General features: G+C 48.2%; 6 protein-coding genes across 7 annotated transcripts; 2 read left to right on the top strand and 4 right to left on the bottom strand.

Moving 5' to 3' along the window:
* The first annotated feature begins 2684 nt into the window (after positions 1–2684).
* On the top strand, positions 2685–4297 carry LOC111077992. Its single transcript, XM_022372519.2, has 4 exons — positions 2685–2732; positions 2963–3137; positions 3211–3863; positions 3930–4297. Exons 1-4 carry the CDS (start codon positions 2700–2702, stop codon positions 4131–4133), a joined length of 1065 nt encoding a protein of 354 aa, XP_022228211.2. The 5' UTR covers positions 2685–2699; the 3' UTR covers positions 4134–4297.
* A 637-nt stretch (positions 4298–4934) lies between these two features.
* LOC111077979 (translocon-associated protein subunit delta) lies at positions 4935–5768 on the bottom strand. The gene is made up of 2 exons (XM_022372503.2): positions 5422–5768; positions 4935–5353 (listed from the first exon to the last, which is right to left on the bottom strand). Exons 1-2 carry the CDS (start codon positions 5659–5661, stop codon positions 5093–5095), a joined length of 501 nt encoding a protein of 166 aa, XP_022228195.1. The 5' UTR covers positions 5662–5768; the 3' UTR covers positions 4935–5092.
* A 1880-nt stretch (positions 5769–7648) lies between these two features.
* LOC111077981 lies at positions 7649–11253 on the top strand. Of its 2 annotated transcripts, none has more exons than XM_022372506.2 (3): positions 7649–8580; positions 9573–10201; positions 10295–11253. In XM_022372506.2, the coding sequence occupies exons 1-3, from the start codon at positions 8147–8149 to the stop codon at positions 10891–10893; spliced, it is 1662 nt and encodes a 553-aa protein (XP_022228198.2). In that variant the 5' UTR covers positions 7649–8146; the 3' UTR covers positions 10894–11253. The 2 variants fall into 2 exon arrangements, with proteins under 2 accessions (XP_022228198.2, XP_022228197.2); XM_022372505.2 differs by having other exon boundaries at positions 10283–11253.
* Positions 11254–11569: 316 nt separating this feature from the next.
* Positions 11570–14236, bottom strand: LOC111077983 (CD63 antigen). The gene is made up of 3 exons (XM_022372509.2): positions 13289–14236; positions 12283–12471; positions 11570–12212 (listed from the first exon to the last, which is right to left on the bottom strand). The coding sequence occupies exons 1-3, from the start codon at positions 13349–13351 to the stop codon at positions 11745–11747; spliced, it is 720 nt and encodes a 239-aa protein (XP_022228201.2). The 5' UTR covers positions 13352–14236; the 3' UTR covers positions 11570–11744.
* Positions 14237–14795: 559 nt separating this feature from the next.
* On the bottom strand, positions 14796–18569 carry LOC111077984 (extracellular superoxide dismutase [Cu-Zn]). The gene is made up of 6 exons (XM_022372510.2): positions 18462–18569; positions 16755–16825; positions 16445–16672; positions 16147–16375; positions 16058–16079; positions 14796–15086 (listed from the first exon to the last, which is right to left on the bottom strand). The coding sequence occupies exons 2-6, from the start codon at positions 16815–16817 to the stop codon at positions 14978–14980; spliced, it is 651 nt and encodes a 216-aa protein (XP_022228202.2). The 5' UTR covers positions 16818–16825; positions 18462–18569; the 3' UTR covers positions 14796–14977.
* Positions 18570–19144: 575 nt separating this feature from the next.
* LOC111077982 (persulfide dioxygenase ETHE1, mitochondrial-like) lies at positions 19145–20856 on the bottom strand. Its single transcript, XM_022372508.2, has 7 exons — positions 20785–20856; positions 20295–20368; positions 20127–20186; positions 19921–20065; positions 19502–19865; positions 19322–19440; positions 19145–19262 (listed from the first exon to the last, which is right to left on the bottom strand). The coding sequence occupies exons 2-7, from the start codon at positions 20358–20360 to the stop codon at positions 19207–19209; spliced, it is 810 nt and encodes a 269-aa protein (XP_022228200.1). The 5' UTR covers positions 20361–20368; positions 20785–20856; the 3' UTR covers positions 19145–19206.
* Positions 20857–20984: the final 128 nt, after the last annotated feature.

Here is a 20984-nt window from a genome sequence, read left to right as displayed (position 1 = left end):
GCTTTCTATGCACCTTTATTTGATTTCCGATGCAGAAACTGTTGCACCTTCATCACGTGTCGTGCCGCCAGAATGTGTTGTTGCCTGCACGCACACATAGCACACAGACGCAACTCTGAAGTTCAAGGTCATTGATTTGGAGGCATACGGAAATGGAAGAAATATCGCAAGTGCCAATGCTGGGGTATGGCCTGCTTAAGCACAGATCACTGTGGTCTTCGCTCGCTGTCCTTATCGGACGTCGCTGCGTCAGAGCTTTTACTGTGAAAGCGTTGTTCACATTTGTACATATGTATGTATGCATGTTTGTATGTACGTACATCAATATGTACATGTACATACATATCTATGCTGTACCGCTTTAGCCCAGCATCCAAGAGGAGGGGAGAGAGCAGGCGAGGGAGCCCAGAAAAGTTGCTCAATTTCCATCGATCCAAGCAAGTCCCGTAGAATTTCTGTGCCCGCCGCTCTCTCGTCGTCTCTCCCCACGCCCCACGTCTCCCTCATCTCCTCTGACAACAGTTCGTGTTGTTGCTTTTGTTGCGACTCTTTTTCCTTTTCCAAGTTGTTTTTGTTGCCAGCGACGTAGTCGTCGTCGTCGTCGTCGTTGGCGTCGGCCCCCACTCAGGCCCCACTCAGCCCCAGTGCTGACTGCTGGCGACCGAACCTACGACCAGTTAACCCCCCTCTCGACAGCCAGCCACTGCACGCCTTCTCGTCCGCGCCCTCTTGCCTACTTGTGCGAGGCGGACTGAGCTGAGCCCCAAACTAACACGTAGATGGCGCCTGTGTGTGTGTGTGTGTGTGTGTATGTGCCAGCTGCGTGTGTTTCTCTGTCCGTGTGTGTGTTTGTATCTCTTTCGCTTGTGCGGGTTTTTGTTGCTTTTATTATATTTTTTCGCTTTTCTCTCTATGCCCGTGCCTTCCTTCAGCCTTCAGCCAGCGACAGCTCCTACTGCGACGTCCGTTCCACCTAGCTCCCCTGGCTTGCTGTTTCTCTCTTTCACTGTATACACGCACACTCAGGCAGTCAGTGGCAGCCGCCTGCCTCGTCCTGGCGACCGGCCCCCCTCCCACCGTTCTGCCAGCTCCCGGCATGCCTCTTCCATAGTCATCATCATCATCGCCATCATCATCATGGCCTTCTGCCAGCTGCCCCCACTCCCCCAAGCAGCAGCAGCAGCAACATTTTGTGGAAAGATGTGCCGCAGGGTGGGAGGATGGATGCATGGGTGGGGGAAGGTGGGGCGTTGGGCGTTTTGCCCTACCCGTCGTTGTTCGGCGGCGGTGAAGGCATGGCTATGCATGGGCGTACATACATACATATGTATTAGTTGTGTATGTGTGTGTAATTCTGTCTCTCCGCCGCTGTTTTGGTTGTGTTTGTGGAGCGGGGGAGGAAGCGGTGGAGGAAGCGGGTGAGGGGGTGGACGGTGCAGAGAGCGGCCTACCTACTGCCGCTGGAAGAGCTTTTGTTGTTGTTGTTGCCTTTTGTAAATCGATAAACGATGTCCGGAGTGCGGCACTGTTGAGCGCTTTGCGTGTGTACCTCCCTCTCACATGCACTACATACATATGTACATCCATATGTATGTGTATGTTCTATGTACATGTGTGTGTGATTTTCTATATAATCTGGATGCAGTACATACCATATACATGCAGGTCTATGTACAACGTGCATTGGTGTGAATGTTGGTCGGTGCAAAGCGGACCAAAGCATACATATGTACATATGTACGTCCCACGGCTGGTCAGCGGCACTCTGGAGTTTGATGCAAACTGCACTACATATGCATGTGGTCAAACCCATACAGCAGCGTATCCCGTATGAACCTGACCTGACCCGCCTGCCCTGCCCTTACCCCCTTTCCCTATTCGCCATGCCTCATTCCAAGTCTCATCAAATTACATCTTATGTTTTCAATATATTCGTAGCCATAACTTCAATCCATTTGCATACCTAAATTTATCTTCAGACCAAAAGGAAAGCATCCATTTCTAGCTCAAAATTTAGAGTTCTCAATCAGCTCTACTAAGTCCCAATTATTGGGAGTACTGCACCGAAAGGTGGAGCTTATTGGATCATCTCACTCAGGTGGAAACCCCTCCTAGAGTGGACACAAATCACTGGACCCATAATACAATTTTTGACCATTCATTTCTAGATTTGTCTACGATGTGTCGTAGAACTCCAATCATGCTCGTAGATACATAAATACTTCTATATATGCACTATGCTATTCACAATAGTTTCAACTATAGACTGATAACAGAGATAAATTCATGTTTCTCATTAAAATGCTATTCATTAAAATACTTGGTAGTTTTGCTTGATGTTTAATATGAACTTCTTGCACCGGCCTGGCTTTGGTCAATAAATTCCCTTCACCACTTTAATACGATTTGGGTAGAAGTATTTGCATTTGCCTTTGAAATTCCCCCATAAGTTTTTGAGGAGAGTAAGCTCCAGTGACTGAGCTGGACATGGACATGGAGCGTCGATCTTTTCGGAAGTAGCCCAATATCCCGTATGGGACATATGTATGGGATCGGTTGGAATCATTAACCTATTGAAAGATCCTTTTCAGAGGCATTTCTCCACTGGAATATGGATGAAAAGTATTCTCAAGTATGCCAAGCGCAAGAGTAGGAGGTACTAGCCCATATGATCTGGGGCTCATAAGGCATAGCCTAGAATGTCTAACGGTCCTTTTGCGGTGTGTTTGGAGGTTAGTCTGTCTTACCATATGTATAATACCAATACAAGTCCATATGCGATTTCGCTCTGTTCTTGTAAGACATTTTATAGTGCTACTCATTAACAGAATCATGCTTCGGGATTCTTCTTGAAACTGATATCGAATATCATATTTTGCGACTATACTCGTAGAAGGAATACAAGTATCGCCAAACTGTTTCATTCAATGCATGGTTATCCTTTTTATCCACTTTATTTAAGCACAAAATGAGTTCCGTGTTCGAAAAGCAGCTACAGGAAATTGCCGATGAGCTGCGCAACCCATTCAATGGTCAGAATGATGTCGATTTTAGGAATATTCTCGATTTTATGGTAAAAATGTGGCGGGACGATCAAAAACTGAAGGAAACTTGTACAATCAACTCAATAGTCTTTGGTGAGTGATGGGTGTGCATGGAGAGGGTGGTGTGGGGAGGGGAGGAAGTTCTCATTCCGTTCTCATTTCTCAGGAAGTGGCGGGCACGGCATTCGCCTGTGCAGCGACAACAAGTACGACGTCATGATGGAGATACAGTTCCCCTCCTATGAGAAGATTAACGTGAGAAAGGACCAGGACCGGCCGGGGATCTGCCATTTGAATTTCCAGAATGTGCCCTGCAGCAAGTTTGTGTTGGACAATCTGCTGACTGATGCATCCGAGCTGAAACGAGAGGATGTCCATGCCTGGATGGAGGCCATCCTCGACAAAGCCCATGGCGCCACTGTCAGGGGCAGGCGTGAGATCTACATGCTGCGCTACAAGAGGCGCAACAACTGCCACACCATCCATGCCATATCGAGCGCCCGCGAGTTTTTCATTGATTTCGCGCCAGCCGTAAAAATTATATCGAACGGATCCAGGTGCCAGGCTCTACCGAAGGCGGCGCCTGGCCCGAAGAGATCCAAGGCCACCACGTTCTTGATGATCGCCGCTGAATACGAGCTGTCGCTGCTGGAGAAGACGAGCAAAGCCGCCAAAGATGCAATCCTCCTGATGCAGGCTCTGTGCATTGCGAAGGACTTGCCCAAGATTCGTAACTATCACCTCGTCACCACGGTCATTCTTCTCCACCACTCGAAAGAAATCAACCCAGAATCAACGTTGACAACTGTTTTCCTTGCCGTGCGTATCCTTAGCCCCCATCCATCCATCCATCATTGATTAATTTATTTAATAATCTCCTTGCAGTTGCTTCTCGACCTGTGGGATGGCATGGACGATGAATACATTTGCTACTTCTGCTACGAAGATCTTAGTCTTATAAGCAATTTCACCAAGGCCGAGTTGACGGAATATGCGACTGTTCTGAAGAGTGCTATGAGGACGCTCTCCACCTATTCCCATCGCAAAAAACTCGCCGCGGGGAGCTGCCGCAGTTATTTCTTCAAGTAATAGAACAGATTAAGATTCATTTAGTTAAGATACACCGCATACGAGTATCGACTAGTCATTGCTTCTGGCTGAACCAATCTTCTGTTCTGTGATAAACAGGAAGAACTGTCCAGAGAGAATTCTTTAGCTATGCACTAATGAATGAACATTAAAGGTAAACGAGATAAGCTAATCCATATGAGTAGTGGGACCCATTGGCCCTACAATGTCCACATCCCTGCCCATGGCCCTCTGCCGATCCTTGATCTGCTGCTGCTGGAACAGCAGTTGCACCAGGATAATCACATAGTTGGCCATGCCGTTGTATACCATGGAAATCGTGGACACATTGAGCGGAATGCTGCTCCCCATGATCGCCGCCTGCCTGTTGTGCATGCGCCATTGCTGGAAGACCCCAACCTGCGGCCATTCGCTTATCCTCCAGCTTAATCAGCACGCTGTCCAGGTAGCCGCAGACGGCGAACAGCCGGACGCAGACCGCATACACCACGCTCATGGGCGAGGAAGCTGCTCCGCCGTCACTCAGGGTGTGCACCCGGAATGTCATCGGTCCCCAGTAGGGGCTGTAGGGTTGCCGAGCATAGATGAGCCGTGGCCGCCAATGAATGAGCCTGGTGAGAGGCGCGCAGAGGTTCTTATCCTCGCACAGACAAGTAATTAAGAGCACAGAGATAAGATAGGACTAATTGAATACATCGTTTGTCAATCGGACCAAGTGACACTTGGTCTGACAAGGCAAATTGACAAGTATTTGTACAACTCCGCGCATCCTTAATTATGCTCGTTTCTCAATTCGACGCATTCGGTTTTTTAAAATTTTTATTTTCAACCCAATTTTGGATGCTTATTGGTAAAAAATCTCTAGGATCCAGCTCGGAGTCGCTAATTTGTTGCTACGTGAAATAGGTGAATGAATTTCATTCAATGGGTCGGCAATTTACATCGAATGAGATGCAATCCTAGGCTTGAACCTTGCTCTTGGTGGTGAACGCGAAGTACGCAACTCCGGTCACCAGGACGGCGGCAAGAATCTCGGCCTTTACCCAGGGACCCTTGTAAGCGCTCTTGGTGGGCACGGTGATGTCCAGCAGGGACTTAACCGACGAGACCTTATCGCCGTCGCGCTGTGCCTTGCGTACGTTGGCATAGCCATCCTCATCGAAGAGACGCACCTGGACGTTGCCGCTGCTACCTTGCTTGATATCCTCCACCCAGCTCACCTGCAATCGGCATATTATAATATTTCGTTCAAGAAGTGCGATGTGAGGATTGGGGGGGGGGGACTCACCTGGTACTTGCTGTCGCCAATCTTGGCCACGGGCACAACCTTGCCGCAGGGGAACTCGGCGAACAGGCTGGGCTGTGCAGAGTTGCTGCACTGCAGCGTGAGCTCGGCAACGTGCGCCAGCTGCATCAGAATGGTGGCATCTTGTGTGCTAAACGACGACACGGTGGCCTTGCAGCTTCCGTAGACACCGGATGCACCCATCAGGGCGATCAGGCAGAGGGCAACCAGTTGACGGCACATTTCCGGTAGGTTTTGCTGTGGTTTTTAATTGAAAATTCGCTTAATTCCAGGAGCGCCCAACAAAACCGCTGACACTTTCTTTTTACTTTGAACGCCACGACAGCAGCGACGTCATTTGACAGCTCGAGTGTTGACGAAATTTTACGAAGTCTGGCGATAGTTGATGGTCACACTATCAGCTGCTCCCCAGCGTTGCTAGTTTCGGTATATCGATTGCGGTAGCAAGTAGCTATCGATACTTGAGTTGCTGTTACGTTTTGAATAGTACTCGTTTTGTTAACTGAATTTTAGATCCATGTATTTGTGTATTATTTTGCTAATCCTACGTTATCCACTCCATACAATTGCAATCTTTTTTATTTGGTTACCCTGTTCCAGGCACAGTAAATTCCTCTATGCCGATTTTCTCAATTAAAATGGTTTTTTCTTTTTGTTTTTTTTTGACATGACAGCGGAATAAAGTTTGCTGGTACCGCTCCGTATTTGGTTACGACCATTCTGTCTAATATGCATTTATTTGGCTCTGCTTATTTACGGCAATTCCATTGTAATTGATTATAAATTGCAAAAAGCGAAACGGAATCCACTCCCACTCCCGCTCCCGCTCCCACTCGCCCCCGTGGTCCGTGGTTTCTGCCTGTGTGTCTGATCGGTGTGGGTACATGGCCCGTCGTCAAAGTCAAAGTCGCGTCATCGAGCACCTGCAATAAATATCGACTTGAAATGATTAATGCCGGGTACCACTACCACCCGCAATTCCGTACTTTAAGGGGCCTTTCAGTTTTGTTTTAAGTACATTTTATTTGCCGTGATGCCAGCAGAGCCAACGCCAACATGTAGGATAGGCAGGTATATGTATGTATATAGTACCTACTCGTATTTACTGGCATATATGGAAATGACTTGCTTGATGGCTGATGTGGCTTTGACCTTGGACTGGGCTTGATTTAGTTTTGGGCATTCCTTTTGCCTGTTGTTGCTGCTCAGCTCTCAGCTCCGTTTTATGCCCATTTCTGTTTGTTCTCGCTACGTCCCTGCCTGCGTCTCGTCTCGCCTCGTCTCACCTGTGTACGTTACGTTTTCTTTTGATTGCCGACGCGCACGGCAACTTTTGCATGTCTTTGATGAATTTGAAATTGTCACAAATATGAAAGTTTTTTCACTTTCTAACGGGAGAGGAGAATACCTACCCCAAAGACATGCTCCCCACACACACATCTAACTCTTCCATATTGACATTGAGCAACTCGTACGCATTTCCTCTCACTCTCTCTCTCTCTCTCTCTCTCTCTTGCTGCCTTCCGGAGGACACATTCATTCATGGGCAAGGCTTACCCACTTATCGGCTTCTGAGCCTCAAGATAGATCGATGTGAGCAGCAGCTGAACCTAACAGAGTAGAACTGAAAAGCAATGGCGTGTAGCGTGTGTAATGGCGGTGCAACAAGTCCTCGCTTAGAGTTCTGACCCACTGGCATCTGTACAGCCCGTGTCCTGTGTGAGAGATGTGACAATAAAATAAGAAAGGATTCATTCGTTTCAGCTGAATTCGATTACATTTCTGGTTTGTGGCTGCTGGCTGCAGGCGTAGCCAAATGAAAACAAAAGTTCGTGCGAGTTCATTGAGTTGAGCGAAAACTTGGCAGACCCATCCACAGACGGGGCATGGAGCAGGGGGGAGGGCTTCTAGTTGCACGTGTCTGCGGCGCTGATGTGTGGGGGTGGTCGTGTGGGCCGGAAATGGAACAAACAACCGAACCGAACCAAACCAAACTGGAGCCGGAGCCGGAGCCAAGAGAGAGCGTAAGCATAACAGGCACCGCGGCGCTGGCTGACTCCTTGCCAACGATATGATTTTGTTGATTGTTTGTTGGTAACATAAACAGTGAGACACAGGCCCGAAAGCGGATTCGATACGAAGCCTGATTGGTCCTGCTGGTGCAGGAGCCGGAGCTTTCCATTCACAAAACGCAGTCGGTGCACGGCAGGCAAACAGTGTGGACGTGGAAGCCTCCACAATCACAAACACAGAACATAAGTAGAGCTTGGGGCCGGCCACAACATCGCGTCGAATAGGCTCCGGCGGAGCGGCGGGCTGGGGTACTTCCCCTCAAGTGGCTTTCGCTTTCGTGACTGCGGCTGCTTTTGCTTTTGGTTTACAGTTTTTGGTGTTTTTTTTTTTTGGCTTTCGGTTTTCTCTGTTTCCCCTGGCTGGGCTGGGCTGTGCTTTGTTGACAAAGTTATTGCCTCTGGGGGGGGGCTTAATGACTTCGTAATTGATTTGCATTCGATGTGCCACATTGATTGGCAATTGAAACCCCACCCCAAGCCCACACAGGACTGACTGTTAGTCATCCAGGCCCCGTCCTCTCGACAATCGACAATCCCGTATCCCCATTCCCATACCCAATCCCACTCCCACTCCCATTTGGTTCCGTTATCATTGTCACCGTTGCTAATCAAAGGTCGGCCTGCTTGTCGCCATCATGTCGCTGTCTGTGTCGAGCCGTCGTCGGTTTCAGACAGCTGGAACGTCGAACGGATCATCCAGCACGGCCAGGACCGCCACCTCTGCGCGCTTTCCGCTACCTCCGCCCGTAGGTGTGCGCAAGCAGCACTCCTTCATCGAGCCCGCCTCGAAGTTCACGGCCCAGCAGCGGGGCTACCTATCGCGCGGCCTCTCCGTCGGCCGCTCCATTGAGAACATTCGCCAGAAGCTCTATCCCGTGAGCCGCCAGCCAACGCTCGCCGTCGATGAGCCGACGCCGAAGTTTGCCCCGCGCGTAACCTCCACCCAGAGCTCTCTGCGGCCGAGAGAGAGGAGTCTGGCGGCCTGGTCCTCCACGTCCTCGCTGCTGAAGCCATCGCTGGACCACGAGCCGGAAAGGCTCCCTCCGACCGATCACGCGGATCCAAAGAAGTAAGTACGAATTAGATTTTGGGGAACAAAAGGAACATTTGCGCAAGGATTTCTGGCTCCAAGAATCCTCGTTTGCGGTATTGTCAGTGTGGCTCCTCGTAGGCAGTATATGGAACGAAAGTTCTGACATTCTTACCCATGGAATACCTCTACATATGCTTTGGGGCTTACCATTTGTTTGACCTTGGTGTCAGGTGGGTGCGTATTAGCCCCCACACCCACACCGCCTCCCCATTGATATTATCTATGTAAATATATAACTATGCCGAAAATGACACTTTCCCCAGAAGGGATGGGGTGAGGGAGGGAGGGGGCAACAATTTGCATGCTTAACACCAGAATCAAACGTCAAAGTTTTATGTGCAGTGCATAACACACGCTAGACATGCTCGCAATAGCAGCTAGGAGCAAGGAGCAGCAGGACTCGACTCCCGAGTCAGCCGGAGCCGACTTGCGGCATACTTAAGTCGATCATTGCCTGACAAGATAGCTGCTAGGGGGGGGATGGTGGGAGTATGTGTACTGTGTGAGTGTGGAGGGTTCAACGAACTCCTACAGATTTATGGACTCACTTTCGTGGCAGCACACTCCACTCCACTCCACTCGCTCTGTACGTTTCCTTTTTTCGGGTGCAAATTGCAAATGTAATTGACATGGTTTCATTTACCCAATCACACACACGACTGAGGGACTGCCACTGGCAGTGGTTGAGGGTGTGGGTGTGGGTTCGGCTGTGGGAGTAACCGGAATCATCGCCAGTTAATTTCTATTTCTGTGCCTGGTCGGGTGTGGGTGTGTTGCATGCTTGGGAATCGAGAACAGCATAAATTGCCTCAAACTAATGCCAAATAATTTGATTTAAATTTAGACCTGAGCACAGTGGTAGCGACGCAGACAGGCAGAGGGGAAGAGTAGGCCGGGTCAGGTCAGGTCAGGTCACTCAAAACTTTCGCTTCTTTCCATCCAATTTTCCATCCATTTCCGTTTTGCAGCAGCGCCAAGGCGGACAAGAATCGCATCAATCTCAACATTGTGCTGGCCCAGACGATTCGGGCCACCAACGAGCAGGAGCCCATTCCCAGTGACATCGACAGCGCCACGGAGAGCGGTGAGCAGCAGCCCCACAGGCCGCAACCAGCGGCAGCTCCCAATACTCAAGCCCATCCCTTGAGTGTGTCGCCAACTGCTCTGACCGTACAGCGACGTCCGCCCTTGGTGCGTGCTATGTCCGCTCCGGTGCGGGGTCTGGACGAGAACAGCAAGAGCGTGATTGCGGCCAGCAAGCGGAGCCAGCAGAAGCTGCGCCGCCGCAAGATCTTCACGCGCACCGCCTCCTCGGTGGCTGGCGGGGCATCGCCCACCGCGGGAGTCGAGGGCAGTTCCCTCCTGGGTGGCAGTGACGCCTCCAGCAAGAAGACCCTGGGCAGGACTCGCAGCGTTGTGGCCCCCGATGTCATCACTCTGGTGTCCCTGCTGAGCTCCGAGGGCAGCGATTCGGAGCGGGAGGAGAACAACTCGGCGACCTCCACGCCAGGTGGCGGTGGCGACAAACAGCCGCCGGGAGCCACGCAGCGCAGTCCCCAGAGAAGGGCTCCGCTCTTGCGGAAGACGGGCAAATCGGGTAAGTCTCAAGATCCCAGCTGATCCCCCCACCCCCACCCCAACCCCCCACGCTAGCGACTGAGCTAAAGCTATTTGGCAGTCTCGTTTCAAGACAGCTATCCGCCCACCTTCCAACTGGCGTCCAAGGAGTACTCGCACATGATCCGACGCGGCTCGATAGCCCCTCTAGCTGCCCGTATACGCGCCAATCGACCGCCGACGGCGCCGCCTGTCTCCATTTTTCTGAGCGAAGGGTCCGGCTCCAAGTCGGATCAGCCGCAGAGGAAGCAGGCCATGCAGGCCCAGGGTGGGCCGATCGGTGGTGCCGATGCCCCTTCCAGCATGCTGTCGCCGGAGGAGGCCAAGAAGGAGAACAACAACAACGCGGCCAACTGCTCCGAGCAGCAGGACCACAACTATCCGCCGTACGTGCGCAGCATCAAGGAGCGCGAGTGCTGGAAGCTCTTCCAGAAGATGTGCGCCAAGGGCGTGAGTGTCAGCTATGACACGGTGCTGCGCGGCATGCTGACGCCCACGGAGTTCCGTCACTTCCAGAAGCAGCGCGAGCAGGAGGAGGCCCGCGTCCAGCAGGAGGCAGAGGCCGCCGAGGCAGCGGCAGCGGCACTCGAGGTCAGCGAGAAGGATTCGCGCAAGATGCCAGCCGCCACGGCCATCGAGCGCCTCTCCGAGTCCCTCCTGCAGAGCAAGTGAGAGTGGAGGATTAGTCAGCCGTAGACTCCGGTCCATGGAGCATGGACCATGACCATTACTATTGCATTTGCCACCCCCCTAGTGGACGTAGAAGTAGCCGAACCTGCCGCACTTGTTATACCGCCATCGCACCCACACACACACACACGGCTGAGACACATCAGCAGCGTCCATTCCATTCCATTGCGTAGCTGTGTAGGCCATGCAGCCCCCTCTGTTAGCTTAACTGTTTTGGTGTAGACGGCCCCCTAGGGGCTAGCAAATCAAATCCAAGCTTGTGTGGACGTTGTGCCTGGCCAATTGCAATCGAATGTACGAGTAGTTCCCTCCAAATAACAAAAACAATAAATAACTAAAGGACACGACACCAAATGACACCAAGTGCCTCTTCCTTTGTCTTGTTTTATGTAATTTTTATTTTTATTTTTGATAATTAAAAGCAACAATTAGTTTGAGTCTGTCGTACAGCGCAACAAGCTACAGAAACTGGGAACAGTAGGTGGGAGAACTATAGAAGATTAGAGAGAAAAAGAAAGGCTCCCAGTCAGCGGATTATATAACTTTGCAGTTACATTTCGAGCATTGCAAACATTGGAGAGAAATTAAGTTTTGGAATAGTTTAATTGACAAAGAGGAAGCAATGATTGGGTGGGTGGTGGATGGTGGGTTGGGGGGGTTGGGGGACAGTTGACAGCTGTGAGATTGTTGCGCTTTCTGCTGCTCATATTCTTCGTATGCAGTTCCGATTAGTTGAGCGTAAATTAGACAAATTCCACTACATACATTTCAATAGTTATCAATAATAGAGATATGAATGGGTAAACGAACAGGAAGGGGGAATGCGATGTGGATTACTTGGCCTGTTCCCGCCGTATGGAGGAGGCCAGATAGCAGGCGAGAATAATGCCAAGGATCTGGATGAAGGCAATGCCGATGCCCACACCGATCAGGATGCTGGCGTTCTTATCGATGCGATCCTTCAGCTTGCCCACGCATCCGTCCTGGTAGTACTTGTCCTTGCCGAGGGCCGGCGAGTCCAGACAATGCCCGACAGTCGTGTCGATGAACTGCGGCTGACAGCAGCTAGCCGGCAGCGTCTTGTTGGCACTGATGGCCCTCCAATCGGCCGGGGTATCGACGCCACAGCACATCAGCTTGCGCTGGATGTTGTCCCAGGCCACGGTGTCCTCGCTGCTGGAGCGCTTAATGGACTCCTGCAGCGAGTTCTTCACCATCATCTCTAGGTCCTTCTTGAACACGCTGGCGGCAATGCCCACGGCCAGCTCAACGATGAAGATGACGGCCAACAGGACAGCAAACTGTAAATGGAATGCACCTTGGTTAGAAGCGTTTTCTGCGGTGGGGCAGGAGCTGTTCGAGAACACCTACCGTTAGCAGGAGCGTTGGTGACTCCTTGATCGCACCGAAGCAGCCCAGCGAGGCGATCAGGAATATGATCAGACCCGTCACAATCAAGACAATGGGCGGTGCTAGCACTCGGCCCTCCACAAAGTGATTGAACTCATTGACATCGGCCAGCACAATTGCTCCAGCAATGAGTATGCCGAGGCCCGAGAGCTGTAAGCGTGTGATCGGATTCGATTAAAACAATTAACAAATGCCAGAGAGTGCAGCCCCACAGAGTCCCCCAATACACGTGTACGTATATCCCGCGTACAATTAGGCTAATGGCTTCCAATCAAGTCGTATTAGTATTTACATTTCCAAATCTAATTGTCCCACGATTGACATCAGCGCCACCCACAGCCCATGACATTTCCACGCCACGTCAATGGCATTTCCATGTTCATGTCCACGTTCATGTCATTGCCAGTGAGTTGTTTGCTCTGTTGGTCAATGCGAAGGACACTCTGTGGTCGTGTCGTACATCGTACATCCAATTGCATGCTGGCACAATCAAATACACTCAAATCACATTTGCCAGCTGCAACTACCCCCCCTACCAGGCTCATTCGGAGCCCATTCGATGGCCAATGCAAATGTCATTCTCCAGCGATAATCATCTAAATGAGGCAACTAAACAAGACTTTGTGCATGAGCGTGATTATAGTGCTGAAAGTGGATTTATTAGGGCGAATTACACATAGTTGGAATGTTCCAGGCCATTTGGCAATATGAATCGGAAATCAATACGATTTAGGTTCGATTGGAATTCCTTGGGCTTATCAGCGGGGATAGCTAGGGATTGCCATTGAAAGTGAAGATATAGTTTACTTTAGTTTAAAGAAATTGCTTGAAAATGCCAAGCATCATCAGTTCCTGCAACATGCACTTCCATGGCTCTGTTACTTAAATTACGTATCCTTATAGAAGACCCCTCTGACGTCACATTTAAAACTGAAGTTTGATGTATTCAAGACTAATTAACACTCACCGCAAAGAGCACATTGAAGGCAAACAAAACATATTTGATTAAGCTCGGACCGCAAGAACGCATTTTGATTTTTACTCAATGGAAGCCAATTCCAATTGCAACTTTAGATTAGGATGGAACGCAGTTGCAGGAGAGACAGAGAACCGCAATGCCGGGGAATTGTGTGATCAGTAGACGCGTGCGGTCAATGGGAAGCTAAACCACGAACTGACCAGAGCCACGGTCCGGCTGGGCTTTAGAAGCATTCTCGGCGCTCGGCGCTCGAGCGCTGGTGTTGTGGCCAGTTGGAGGTTGGCGCTGGCAACGGATTGGAGCGGTGGGCAGTAGTGGGCAGTAGTGGGTAACAAAAGTAAAAGTGAGTGAAAGTCTTAGGGGCCCGTTTCGAATTCAGGCCAAGCCAGCCCCGGACAGGCATGATTAGTTCAGAATTGGGATAGGAATGGGCATAGGGAATAGGGAATTGTGAAGAGGGAATGGGGTGCTGGTTTTATGCTTTGTAACCCATTTCGAATAGTAACTCGATACAGAACCAAAAGCCAAACAACTTTGACCACAGTGGACAGGGTGATTGCTTACGTGCGCCCCCCAGACCAGACCAGACCAGCCTTTCCTTTTCTTTCCTTTCTTTATTTTTGTGTTGCGTGAAGCTTACCTTACCGCACCATTGTTTTCCTGGCGGGTCATTGCACTTATTACCATAAAAAACGCTGCTGGAATTTCCCTTTAAAGTTCAGACTAAGGCTCCGGCTTCGGCTCGCCAGGCACTTCACACTTTGGACTAGACCGGGCTCAAGGAGAAATTAATTGCGTGCTTTCGTGTGAGGTGCAAAGGAAACGAAAGGAAACAAAACGAAAGTTATAAACGCTCTCCAAGAACCCGAATTCAAGACTGTGCAAATAATTGAAGGCGCCCAGAAGTATGCTACCGTCGAGTCATCAGTTGGCCCCATTTGTGATTCTGTGGTGTGGTCTGGGGTGGAGAGAGAGGCTTTGGGTGATGTTAATGTTGCGTGTCGCGACTTATTTCCAGAGTGCCTCAAGACTCCCTCCCTGTGAGAGGTCCTATCTGATCGGAGAAATCTAGGCAATTTCACCAAAAAAAAAAAATAAAAAATAAAAAACTGTTGCTTGACCAACAGTTCTGGAAAGAATCCGCTGGACAATCCACAGAAACAGCAGTTCTATGAATTATGGGATGGCCAACATTTGCTGAAGGTTTCCGCTTAATTGTAGTCCCCGAGTGGGAGTCGAAGGACACTTAATGATTAAGAAAGTAAAAGTCCAATGGGAATGTGAGTTAAAAGTGTTAAGAAACAGGCATCTAGATTGCAGGTCTTAAAATAATATAACAATTTGTGGAACTACTTGGTATGAAACATGCCGTAGATTAGAAGTTCTCTTTGACTTCTGTTGGTAAATTTATAAAGGCTAAGATATGGTTATCGGAACAAGCGCTTGGTGCTATCTTTGGTCACTTATCTTAACAATTCCAAAAGGTTCAATCCGATTGACATTATAACAAATTTTATTAGCAAATATTTCAAACGTAATACTCGTACAATTAACTTAGTTGGTTATTTTCTTCAGTTTTTTCTAGTTTGGGTGGATAATGCTGTTGGAGTATTATTAATGTACGTGTATGTATGTGTGTGGGTGTGTGTGTGCTAGATGAACGATCCCATGCCAGGGTTAGACGCTGCGCGAGAGGAAGAGAGCAACGACAACGGTTAGAATGGAGAGGGAGCTTCGCAGGCCTCCGACGCCGCCATCGCGGCATGGCCACTCGTCCACATCCGAGCTGTAAGTAGTGTAAGATTGGGTGCACAGATGTATTCTAATCTTCAGCTAGGGCGGGGTGAGGACGGATTCACAGATAGAACGGGTGCGGATACGGATACGGATATGGGTATGGGTATGGGTACGATGGATAGCGCTGGAGTGGATAGACAACATGATCTTGTGGCTCCTCATGGGGCACATAGTACAGTGGGGGCTGATGATGGACATGATGTGCTGATGGTGTTCGTATAGGCGCTGCCACTTGTGCTGCCTCTTGTTGTGGGGCGCCACTGCAAGACAGAAGCCAGACCAGAAGTTGAAGCTACTAGCATAGATTGATGAGCTCGAGAGCGTTGTGGTTAGGTAAACTGAATTCCAGTTTCATTAGGGTGTAAGTCATTCCAGATGGTCTTACTCCTTACAATACCTCCCCCCCCCCAACATAAACATACATACATACATACATACGTATATGTACGATATGTTCGATACGCATTAATGGTAATGATGTTAGTACAAATTAGGGGTAAAAGTGGCAGGCAATACGCCGTGGCCACCCCCTCCCCACGCCCCGAATGAACAATCGATGCAAGAGTTTGTTTAGGCCAACAAAAATATGAATGAGTTGCTATATATATATATATATGTATATAGGTATATATATATACTATGAATATGTTTAGCTTAGATTTCGGTTAATTATTGTTGTTTTTATTACACACAAACACAGACCCAGACAGAGAGAGAGAGAGAGAGAGAGAGGCGGAGAGAGTCAGTGAACTGCGACAGTTAATGGAAGAGAAGGAGGTGTTTATGTGGACAGGATGGTATGGTTGGGAATGGAGTCTCAGGGAGAGGGTAAGAACAATCCATTAGCCAGGGCACCGAAGTTACATGTATACGAGTACTTATTAAAGAATATTCGAAAGCCATTCGAGTTTGTCTTTCTTTGACGGAACAGAGAACAGAGAGAGAGAGAGAGATATTTACTTAACACCAATCACACCGCAGCCTGCAAGGGAAATCAAATATTGAATTAGAATCAAATGTAAAGGGCTTTGGCAGATCAGACTGCTCACCGATACGGCCACCCGCATTGCCCGTCTTCTTGGAGTCCACGTGATCGGTCTGTCCGAGATCGTCCTCGCCCTCGTGGACAACAACGGCACGTCCGATAATGCCACGGTTGCCGGTCAGACTGATCACCTTATCCGTATAGGTGACGTCAACGACGCCCGTGGAGTTGACCTCCAGGTTACCCAAATCGCCCACGTGGCGCACCTCATGATCGGGACCGCCATGATCAACCTGAGATCAAAGGAATCCAAAATACTCATTAGTTGAGGCAGAAGGAGACTTGCAACGCAGACAACTCACCTTGTCGGGATTATAGTGACCCCCCGTGCTGGTACAGCCGTTGCTCAGATCCCCCTTCTCGTGGACGTGGAAGCCGTGCTTGCCCTCCTTCAGACCCTCCAATTGCACACGCACATGGACATTCTGGCCACAGTCGTTCTGTGTGAAGGTAACATTCCCCTTGACCTGGCTGCCGTCCGCTTGGACGGGTCCGCTCACATAGGCTATGGCCTGTATGGGCGTATTACGCTGCAATCGGGATTAAATTAAATAAGTGTTAGAAGTTAGAAGCATGTTCTGTGGAGCATCATCTCGCTCTGTTGGCCCTTACCGTCTGAGCAGCAGCACAGATTGTGGCACAGAGTGCCAGAGTGATGACAATACTTTGCATCATATTCCAAGCTGAAATAGAACAAGGGTTCGAGTTAAGGGTAGAGTAATGCTTCCAAGGAGAGTGAACAATCCAGGCAGACAGACTTAAATGCCTGGAAATAAAGTAGTTCGAAGTCCGAACAGTTCCAGGCGCCCCCCAAAAAGGTGAAAAAGGTATTCCTGTGATGCTATCGCTCATCTCTACCCAGCACGTCATCGGGTGAATATTCGCTTGATTTGAACACTGTCCGTTCATTGAATCGGGCAGGCGGAATAAAAGCTTTTAACCTCAGTTTATTAAACGATTTGTGGGTCATATATGATATACGATATATGTATATGCGAGTACCCATCCGTATAAATGTACAGACACACACACACACCAATCAACATTTGAGCAGCATTTTACACAGGGTTAAGCGTGGCTTGGGGGAAGGTCAATCAACAATCTCTTTTTCATACGCACTTCAATTCCAATGCTCAGTGAATGAATTATGAGCTGGAATTATGAGTTCATCAAAAGAAATGCTCGTTTAATGGCCAGGCCTGCCGGCCGCTTATCAGTTTGGTATTCCCGATATGCTGGAGATTTGGTTACGCTCTTTTGTACCTGCTTTATCTGCACTCGAAGCGTGTGGCGACAATTTACGATTCTCACGGTTATGGCTGCCCAAGGAGTTCCTATCTGAGAAAAAAGTCAAATGCGATTGTCGGACCTTTATTTGAGGGCAGCGCCACTCGTAGTTTGTTCCTGTTTTAATATGCAATCATTGTTTATATATGGGAGGAAATAGTTCAGACCCTTGCGACAAATTACGGATAATAATCATCGGTTGTCCATCAAATGGCTGGTATTAAAGGTATACCTGTCAGCGAACGTAATTGATTGAAAACTAATGGCCAAGCGTTCAAGCTCAATCAAGAGTTATCAGCTTTGCTGTTTTTCCTAGTTTCTGGAAAGTTTTCGAATGTGACTTGGCTATTTTTGCCTATTCTAACAGCATGATACTTGTAATTATTTTTATAGAATTGTTAGAATTTTAGTACCCATCATTGAAAATGCTGAAGAATTGAATTTGCAAACAATGGAGTTGAGTAAACGATGCCAAATATGCAGATAAGAGTGTTACATTAGTTTCAATACGATAGGTAGAAGATGGCAAACAAGTGTTCCACAGTGTTCTGTTCTGTGGGAAGTGGCATTCCTCTGATCAGAAACTCAGCAAAAGCGAAGCCGTAGGTAGCGGCATCGTGGATTGTGTGGGGACTGTAATGAAGCTTGGCTTCCTCTCGACAGCTTAAATTGGGACTCAAGTGCAGTCTTGCACCCACACACACACACACACACACATAAGAATAACTGGTTACTTTAACCCATCCAAGGGCAAGACGGACGACGAACGCAGCGCGAAAAAATAAACCCAAAAAAACAACAGTAAAATAATGAGTAATTGTAAGCTGCGTTTTGCGCTAAGGTAACTGGTTTCAATGCGAAGTATCAGAGTTCATAAATGAAAACTGGCTCACAGGAATAAATAAATAAATAAATTCAAACAGATCTACGTCTCAGCTTTAGTAATTATCTTCACCTTCGCCAATTGTTTCACTCACACTTGTTCTTTTTGTTTTTGTTTTCAGCGGGGGTGCTGGGTACCCAGTAACTCACCTTGTTAGCGCCTATGGAGTGTAGTACTTAATGCTGATATGATTCTTTATATTTCCCGAAAAAACAACCGTTTTGTGCACTAGTCGACTGAGAACTGCGGACAAGTTGCGGGCTCTGCTGCCGCAAATCAACTTTTTTTGACTGGGAAGAGAGCTTTAGCGCACCTGAGATCGGATCGTGTCGTGTGTGGGAGAAATCTGCTCTCTGCTCTCTCCTCTCTGAATTACTCTCGCACATTCGCAAAGCTTTATCAAGTTCTGAATTTGAACGGTTAGTCGAAGCATTTAAACACCAGAAATAGCTTTAACTTATCAATCGTTTAGATTTACTTTTCAATTGTATTGTTCAATTACGAGTTTAACAATGAGTGGTTAACCCCCTTATACAATGTTTGCATTCTTCGCTAGCGTTCAAACGGCTGCAGAGACACGCTAACGTGAGGTTTATTTTAAAAGTTTATCACCATCGCGTCACAAAATACGTGCTCGGCTCGAGCCCACACACTGGCGCCCAGATTTGTTTCGAGTGCATAAGCATCATGCTGCACACTGCTGCATTCACTATCGCGTCTCAAAATACGTGCTCGGCTCGTGCCGACAGTGGTGGATAAAAATAGTGGAAATGCTTTGAAGCTCATGTATGCCAAAGCTTTGGTCAGAAATTATATTTTACATAAACTTGGATATTTTTTCAATGCATCTATTAAACAATTTAATTACACGAACATTACATATATTTTCCCGGACTACTCCTTGGGTATATCGTAGACTCCGCACTCTCGATTGGCAGGAAGAGAAACATCTGAAAGAGTTCCATTAGTTTTAATCTCAGTGTACAGTAGCAGCCATAAACATATGTACCTATCTTATTGGGATATGACAAGTTAAGATTGTCCATGATCTGAATAAACTCCTCCAGATCCTTGGCCAATCGTGGGTTATAGCGCTTCTCCTCCCACACGCTGCTCTCCAGCTGTCCTCTGCAAGAATGAAAGGATTAAAATTCGATCCTCTCTTTATATTAATCCCCCTTCAACTCACTTGTAGTCATGGGCCGGATAGATGCGATAGTTATCGGGCAGTGTAAAGATCTTGGTGTGAACATTTTCGTAGAGACTTTCGGAGCTGCCCTCCTGGAAGTCTGTGCGCCCGCAGCCGCGTATCAGAACCGTGTCGCCAGTGAAGACGCAGCCCTGCTTCTTGATCACATAGCTCATGCAGCCATTGGTGTGGCCCGGGGTGGCTAGGACATCAATGACATGGCTACCAAATTCAATGCGGTCGCCCTCCCTCAGATACAGATCCGCCTTGGCTCCGCTGGCGGCGGCAATCATCGACTGGCAGCCCGTCAGCTCTCTGAGCCAACCGCTGCCCGTGATGTGATCCGCATGCATGTGTGTGTTGACTTTGGGAAAATATTAAATAAGTGATTCAAGTTCTACATATAATATAGTATTCACTGGCATATTTGAGCTTGAAGCCCAAGTCCTTGACCAGCTGGGCATCTCGCTTGGCTTGCTCCAGCACGGGATCAATGATCACGGCTTCGCCAGTCTTCAGATCCGCCAGCAGGTAGCTGTAGGTGCTGCTCTCCCCATCGAACAGCTGTGGAATCAGTTGAGACAGTTTTTGAAAGGCTTTCACTGGAGAAGTTCGGACTACGTACTTGACGAAAGAAAAAGTCCGAAGTAAAGGGCTGGCGTTCCGGCAGACTTGATGAATTATTCTGGATATTTTCCGTCGTCCGAGGGCGAACAAATGGCCGTATTAGAATTTATGAATGTATAGTTATTGTATGGAGTATGGAGTATTGGTTAATCCTCGAGAGGCTTACCGGCTGAGCAGTCGCACATAGTATTGTGGCATAGAATGCCAGTGCAATCGCAAGAATTCGCAACATATTCCAAACTGAAAACGATAAAGGGACGCACCATTGTATCAGCACTTCAGTTCAGGTACCAATGATTGAATTATGAGTGTTTGTTTATTGGACAGGTACCCCGCCTCTCGTTGTTCCATTTTCGGTTCGAATATTTTTGGCTGGCTCTTTTGGTCTGGGCCGATAGGTACCTGCTCTGCTCTATCTCTAATTTACGATTCTCACGGTAATGGACGGCTTACATTTTCCTGTCTGCCTGATATTTGTCAATGTTCCTATCTGAAGAACTGATTGTGATCCAAAATACTTCGTAATTTCTTAAACTGATTTACGGACCAAACTAAATAAACTCAAATGTTGGTGCTTAATGAATTTGAATATCCAATTTAATTAAAAAATTATTTATATTTTTGAACGTGTTCTTTTCATTTAAAAGTAGTCTCACCTTTAATTGTTTCGATTGAGAAATTAACCAAAACTCCTTATTGCTGGAGTACCGCTGCGAAACTGTTTCGAGTCTTGAATAATGTGAATCGAAATCAACTTTCGAATGGGGATTACCTCTGCTCAGCACTTATCTATCAATGATTTAGGTGCCATCAATTAAATCTTATCAGCTTCAATAGTCACACAAAATATACGAGT

Source organism: Drosophila obscura, unplaced genomic scaffold (assembly GCF_018151105.1).
Source record: "Drosophila obscura isolate BZ-5 IFL unplaced genomic scaffold, ASM1815110v1 contig_186, whole genome shotgun sequence".
Lineage (NCBI taxonomy): Eukaryota > Metazoa > Arthropoda > Insecta > Diptera > Drosophilidae > Drosophila > Drosophila obscura.
Note: the sequence above shows the minus strand (reverse complement) of the source record. Positions and strands in the feature narration are given on the sequence as shown.